At 39.8% G+C, this 7,500-nt stretch overlaps 1 protein-coding gene across 5 annotated transcripts in view; it reads left to right on the top strand.

Moving 5' to 3' along the window:
- The window catches only part of LOC138004178 (collagen alpha-1(XXIII) chain-like), an 18,147-nt gene that overhangs the window by 10,352 nt on the left and 295 nt on the right, over nucleotides 1-7,500 (top strand). For 3 of the 5 annotated variants that reach the window (XM_068850620.1, XM_068850619.1, XM_068850621.1), the window contains exons 2-6: nucleotides 2,056-2,210; nucleotides 3,581-4,003; nucleotides 5,218-5,484; nucleotides 6,480-6,575; nucleotides 7,389-7,500. The exon at nucleotides 7,389-7,500 is cut by the window's right edge. In XM_068850620.1, coding sequence (XP_068706721.1) covers nucleotides 2,056-2,210; nucleotides 3,581-4,003; nucleotides 5,218-5,484; nucleotides 6,480-6,575; nucleotides 7,389-7,399 — 952 coding nt within the window. In that variant the 3' untranslated portion in view covers nucleotides 7,400-7,500. Of the gene's footprint in view, nucleotides 1-1,804; nucleotides 2,211-3,580; nucleotides 4,004-5,217; nucleotides 5,485-6,479; nucleotides 6,576-7,388 lie in introns of those variants that run through there. The other 2 variants (XM_068850618.1, XM_068850616.1) reach the window with 2 other exon arrangements.

The following is a 7,500-nucleotide window of genomic DNA, read 5'->3' on the forward strand; positions in this document are numbered from 1 at the left end:
TTGAAATAAAGAACGCTAGCGATGAGATATTTTAAAGCTTATTCACTTGATACAGTGTATGGTTCATTTCGTTTTTAAGTGGCGGAGTCAATTAAAGACCATTGAAGAATCGTTATAGAGCAAGCGTTGCGTCAGCATAAAATCGTTGCACTTGAATATCAATGCTAATGAAGATTCTGATTCCGTTTAGGTTGTTAACTTTGAATGCATTTGGCTCAATCTAACATAATTTCTTTGAGAAAAAGGTGTATTGTTAATGTTTAATTACTACTAGAAATGCTGCATCCGCAACGACATATGCAAACAGTAAGACTGTGATCATCATCTTCATCATTATCACATCTTTCTTTACCCCCCGATCTTAGAGAAGCTTGTTGAAGCTAATGTCCTATAGCATTACCCTCTCAACCATACATTATATACCATGCATATAGAGGACAGACCACAACACCATGAACTCCATGCCATATTCTATTGGAATGGTGTGTGAGCTATCTGATGTCCCACAGGGAACTAAGAACATCAGTGACGGATTGTGAGACGTCACCTACGGTTTATCGTCTTTATCCGAGAGTCTAACCATTTGCTGATGGTCTGAATTCGTGGATACTAAACGATAAATCCCGCCTTCGAAAAGAATACTGGAAGTGAGGTCCCCGTGTGTTGGTCTGGACCAGAATCACCCTTTTCCCAAACACCAATCTCTAATCTCTAGCCGGGTTGTCGTGGTACTTTAATAACGATGGTGAACGCTAACCAACCTTCTCTGAGAACCCGGGCGGGGCCCCGTTTCTCGAAAGTTCCGGAAAACTTTTCGGGCCCTAAAAGCCATTTGTGAAACTGCCAACCGCTTGTTTTGGAAAGCCGCTCTTTTAACATTTTTTCAAGGTAACAAAAAGAAAAAAATGACAGTGAAGAGATCCTCTCGATCCGTTCTTCGGATACAAAGGGAATTTTGACACCCGAAAGTGGCCCATAAAGTTTATGGACTTCCGAGAAACGGACCCCTGGTCTCTTTTTATGAAATTCCTCAGTCATGAAAGAGTTTCTAGATTAGTCTTGAAAATCCCCATATACATGTGTGGACATATCCGTCAATGTTTGATTTGTTGAGCAATCATCACGTTTTCTTGCATTTGATTGAGCGAAACGAGTTTCCATCCATCTGTACATTAGCCTACAGGAAAACGAGGAGTTCGCGCGCCGGTCATCCCTTCCCTTCCCCTTCAAACGCCAGTATATCTGTATATCTGTATACCGTCAATTAGTTGTACCGGTTAATAAAGTTTTGAAGAACCCCGCAAGGCATATTGATAAATCAGAACAGCGTCCCCTTCCTCAGATCTAAGTCAGAACCATAAATAGAACCGGAACCTCTTGAAAAAAAAAAGCGCATAAAGTAACTTTGCCAAACTAGAAGTGCTATACCGTGCGTCAGAAATAAGCCTATAATTGTAACGAAACACTAAGAATTCCGCTACAACCTACGATTTCCGCCGTTCAATTTTCATCTTCTGATTATTTAATTTCCTGTTTATTGAGCTGATCTAATCACTCGTATTAATGGGTAAAGAAGACGCTCCCGTTAAAGCTACATCCTGTCTTATACCATATGCCGACGCACGGAAGTATCGGTGTTTCCTTTTCGTTGTCGGTTTCCATCCAAAAGTCTGTTGTCGGTTTCCCTTATTTTTTGTCGTCTGCAAAAAAAATGTTTTTGTTAAAATTGTGGATTACATCTTTATCGGGCTCAATACCTCAATTACTCCCCATTAATTCAGCTTGCTGAATCGTTGAACAATCATGTTCGAAACGCAGAAAGATTGTTCTGTTATCAGATTGTGAAATTTAATAGTCCGAGAAGCGGTTATAAAAGTCAAGATGATTTGACACAAATTAAGTGGGGTTCAGGAGACCGTACCAGCCAGTACTAACAGGCTCCAAAGACGTCAGCAATATGGAAGTCCCTGGACAAGAATCCATGCCATCCTATGCAGACAGTAAATCAAGCCTGAGTCTTCTCCTGATTTTATGCATTTTGTCTTTTTTTGGCAGCTGTTTAACTGTGGTTCTGTTCATACGGAATTACTCCGTTGAAAGGCAAGTCAAAGAGCTGGAAATAAGGCTTTGGCTAGAAGCTGAACAACTTAAGGCTATGGTGAAAAGTCCAGCCGCTTATCCAAACACTGGCAACACAGATTACAATCACGGTAAGAAATCTGATAATTCCAGAACCCTGGAAACCCGTTATGTTCTCAACGGCCTTACCTCGATATCACGCCAGCTCTGAAGATTGAGCCAATTGAGCCTAGATGTTTACATCCATTTCCCCTTTCCCTCCATCAATGGGGAGCTGAACCAAGTAAAAGGGATCTGTCTACACATGGACTGAATATACCGTCTTTTTAAAAAAAAATGTAATAGGAGTGCTCTTTCTCTTTATGTGCCTTCTACAATTTCCGTACAATTCCTTGTCAAGGTTCTGTGAAAACGCTTAGTGCTGTTATAAACGTCAGCGCGCCAGGATAAGTTTTTCCATTCCCTCTCCTGTTTAGTCAATAAGTTGTTGGCATCTGAGTCTCTTGTTCCCTATCAACCGCGGTTGAATTAGTCGTGAAGCAGTGATTACAAAGCGAATTTGATGGGCACAAATATTAACGCCTTTTGTATCAAGGGGAACTTCAGTTTTATTCAGGTTAGTAAGCAATAACACTTACCTCAGCGATCTTCCTCTTCCATGCCACCCCATTTCCAGAAAAGAAGAATCAGACGTCAGTAAAGACGCCTTGAACCAACTTTAACCCTACAAATTCCTAAAGCAAACTACGCTGTACGCCTGCTTCTGCCATAAAAGTCACTTAGGGTTGCATTTCTTAGAGTTTGCATATTTTCACGAGGGACTGAAAGATGAGAAACAACTTGAACGGAGTTGCTCTATACAAAATATCATTCAAGCATTTTGTATGAAACTAGACGAATGCCGAACGATCTTGAGGTGGTGCTTGTTCTTGCCAAAAGCTAATAACTATAGCGATACGCAGCAAATAACTCACGCGGAACCCACAACCGAATACTTCGTTAAATATCTATTCGGATTGAAATTTTGATGAAATTTTCGCCAAACGACCATCCGTCTACACTTTTCCAAGTTTGTCAAAAACGGTAACGTCCAGTAATCAAAACATCACCTAAAAGATTGAAAACGGCGGTTGCATGGGAAGGTATTCCCTCACGTTTCCGAAAGGGCCGGTTATTTTATAATGTTTTCTCTTAAAAATGAGGACAGCTACAGCAATGAGCCGGACGAAAATTCGCTGAACAGCCCATTGAAGTTACTTTCAGCTATCAATTTTTAAAAGAAAGATTTTCATGATACCCAAAAAACGAAAGTCATCAAGTTCTTCAAGTTGAAAAAGATATCCCTTTAAACAGTCTATCAATAACAACGAACTTAGCGATGACATTTCCAAATATGTGTATTTTTGAGTTTATTGTGTCTAGTATATTTTCGGGTATGCCATGCCTTAAGTAGTGATATGTGCGGGGCCATTAACTTTTTGTGAATTTCGATTTTGGCCAGAGGTAGATGAGGAATCCACTGGGAAATGTTCTCGTCGTAGCTTGAAACAAAGGTCTCAAGTTCCCGTCAGTTTAGGAAACGTTCGTGAAGAAATCATCAAACTTTGGCCTTACAATGGTTTAATCTGCCTGCCGAGCCCCAGCGGTCCGAAAGGAGAGCCGGGACTACAGGGTGACAAGGGTGAACCGTGGCAATCCGGACCCCAAGGACTTAGAGGTTCCCCAGGGATGCCAGGATGTCAAGGTCCAAAGGGTGGAGTGGGGAAGTATGGACCCCGTGGGAGCAAACGCGACTGGGGACCTCCAGGACCTCCTGGTCCTAAAGCTGCATGTTATCTATGGAAATATCGACCAAAGGCTATGCAAGATCCAGGATTAAGAGGAATGAAAGGAGAAACGGGTGTTACTGGAATGCTTGGAATAGGTAACTAGTAGTCTTTGTTAGTTTATTTATTTATTTATTTATTTATTTATTTATTTATGTATGTATTTATTTATTTGTCCATAATGTTCGCTTGGTAAAAACTCTAGAAACTTCTTTCATCAATGCAGGTTATCCGAAACGTTTTATTTCGCATACAATCAGCAACTTTCTAAATCACTCGCCCCAAGATGACAACATCATTCCGAATTTTCTCTTCGAAGAACGAAAGAAAGTTTTCATCAAGCTCCCTTTTTGCGGTAAAAACGAAAAACTCAGTAAGACGTTTATTGAAAAAATCAACAAGTTCACTAATTTCAATTTTATTTTTATAATTCTGTGGCAAACAAGGCAAATCAAAACCCTCTTTAACAACAAAGACAAAAACACTCACAGATCCAAAGTTGTTTACAAAGGTGATTGTTCTTGTGGCGTTGATTACATTGGCGAGACTGTACGAAACCTAGCAGTACGAATTGCGGAGCATTCAAATCCTGCTCACACTTCTGAACCTGCAAAACACCTGCGGGAAAACCCATCACATGCTTTCACTTGGCGTGTTCTCTCCTCGCACAGACTTTTCACAAGCGTAGGATTGTCGAGAGGCTAATGATCCAACAATTCCGCCCCAGTTTGAACAAACAAGTCATTTCTTATGTCTCCAAACTTTTCCATTTGGGAATTACATAAGATATTAATGTACGCGCGGACGGTCACCCATTTTAACCCTGATGATGGCAAACAGCCGAAAACGTTTGGTTTGAATATTTTTAATTTTTTAACTTTTAGCCTTGTATATAGAATATATTTATTTATTTATTTACTTATTTATTTATTTAATTATTTGATGTGTTACCTATCACTGTATTTTGGAACATTTCTGGAATTGTGATGATTCTTTCAAGGTCTGGGGAAACCAGACCAATTACTGTGAATAATTCACCATCCAAAGAATAAAATTAATTTCAGGACAAGATTTTCGTTGCCGCCTTTTCTTAGCTGTGCGCGCGTAGAGTGTGCACATGGTTACATGAACAAATACTGATGGAGACTGTTACAGTGTCAGATAGTGACTTATATCCACCGGAAAAAGTTATCCGGTCTTTACTGTGAAGCTTCTCATTTATCAGCTGTAATCAGTAGCGTTCCTGAATAACTGAAGATTCTACAACTGCAAGCAGAAGATTCACTAACAATCTGCTGTTGTCTCGCATTAGAAAATATCCGCGAAGAAATAAAGAAACAAGTGGGTTCCTTTGCTGTGGAGACCGTAATTCGAGCTCCAGGCAGAGTATTTGTAAAGGGACTCCCAGGCCCGCGTGGTCGACAAGGAAGGCAGAGACCACCAGGAATGAATGGACTAAATGGAATAAATGGAATACCAGGAGTTAAGGAAGATACTGCAATCCGTGGCCCTGCAGGACCAAAGGGAGATTACGGAACTACTGGCCCCAAAGGAGATCCCAGTTGTAACGGAGGAAAAGGCAAGTCAATTAATTAATTATTTATGGTTTTCGTACTGAAATAACAAAAAAATATATAGTTGGAAAACCCTAATAATATACATGAACAAAAAGAGGTAACGAACGAAGCATGCTGATTATTTAAAGATGAAAGAAACTCACAGATCAAACGAAAGCCCTGGATGGCACAATTTTGCCCGGTTGCGTGTTGCGCGCCCTATTATAATTAAAATAAATCTCTCTCGATTTTTTTCCTCCTATGTTATTTATAAGTCATCACATGATTTTTCTGGTGTACTTTGGAATAAATTTCCTAATGAAAGCTCGCCTTACGGGCTCGTCTAATTGTGTTAGTCTTTGTAAATATTAATTTTACTCGTGCTAATTTAGTCCACATTGCACTCGAAGTCTTGTGATTACCTTTTCAAACAAAGAAGACAGCCAGTAGGCTAAGCGTTGTGATTTTGCATTCCCGAACACTCGTGAAGACAAAATGCGGTCAATGGTCAAACCGAGGATGATCAAAAAGTCCCTTCTCCTAAATAGTACCCGATGATAATTTTCTTTGTTAGGCTAGTCATGAGACAGCGTTGCTACATCAAGATAAGATTACCTTTCGCGAATCCAACTCGCGCACACGTAGGACAATGTAATACGATTTAATCTACTAAACACCGTCCTGAGGCAGTCAGTTGGTCAACAACAACAGTTGGTCAATCAAGGTTTTTATGATTTATTCACTTTGGGGTTCCTTTATTTCTTAATCAAAAAACCTTTTTATTCTTTTCTTTTCTTTTGTATTTTTTTTTCTTCTCCTTTTTTTTTTTAATTTCATCTTAATTGGCTCAATGCTCCCTTTGGTGATTAGTAATCTTTTTGTGTTTATTAAAGCCCTGCAGTCGCGGATAGTGGAAAGTGAAAGTTTACGGTGTAGAGCTCAGTTTTGACGACCACTATCAGGCTTCTTATTCCGTGTGTGTATCGGCAACGGTTTTTGTACCTTCTATGCGTTTCAGGTGAACCAGGGCCACTAGGAAAGTGGGGAAGAGGAGCTCGAGGGTTCCGTGGGATCAAATGGAGACCGGGATATCCCGGAGGAAAAGGAGAAAAAGGTAAAAACATCGCAGCAAAGAAGAACCAATGAAATTTTAGGAAAATATCCAGTCCGAAGGTCACGCAAATGCTTGATATTTCTTTAGTGAGACGTTAATTGGAATTTCCATATCGTGAAGGAATTTGCTATAAACCCTTGGCTTTCGAGAGGTTTTAATTTAGACATTTGATAATATGCTTGTATTTTTTCTCGGATGACACCTGAGGTCAGCTTGTGAAATCTAAGCAATGAGTTTCTAAAAATCTATTGGAGCCAACTTTCAGAAACATATTTCATGCATAAACTTTCCTACCAGAAGCGTAGAAATCGCTTTGTTTGGTGAATGATAGAGAAATTGTCCTTGGTTGCCCCGAAATAAAAGTCTCTACAGGATTTGCTTTATTGAGTAGTTAATCACGTTATGACTTCTCTCTGTTAAATAACTGATTCAGACGATAAATGGCATCTACGTAGAGTCTCTAACTGAAAGAAATTAATAAAGAAGAATACAAAGTAAACAATGATTTATATGTTACGACCTAACTCTCTTTTCAAAGTAAAATTTTCGGGGCCTCCTGACACGTTGTTAACTTCGTTGCCAGGACCTCTCCCTTGTCGTCTGGGCTAGAAGCTAACTACAAATACTCATGCGAGAGACTTCTTACTGTCCTTTGACAATTTTTCCTTTGTTTTGGAACTTTGAACATGGCTATGATGAAATATCATACCAGGAACAAGGCGTCCAATGTTTTTATTACCTCTTCGCTGCCAGAAACACCAGCATGGCCAAGGGTACGTAAAAGGCTCAGCCCTTCTAATTTTGATTTTGCAGGGGACTCCTGAGACTAAAAAGGGTGATAGCCTACCGGTATCAGGATCCTGTGGAGTATAAAGGCCAGACAGCACACGAAAGATTTTACAATTTGCTGTGATGTGAAGTTCTT

The sequence above is a fragment of the Montipora foliosa genome, chromosome 5 (assembly GCF_036669935.1).
Source record: "Montipora foliosa isolate CH-2021 chromosome 5, ASM3666993v2, whole genome shotgun sequence".
Classification (NCBI taxonomy): domain Eukaryota; kingdom Metazoa; phylum Cnidaria; class Anthozoa; order Scleractinia; family Acroporidae; genus Montipora; species Montipora foliosa.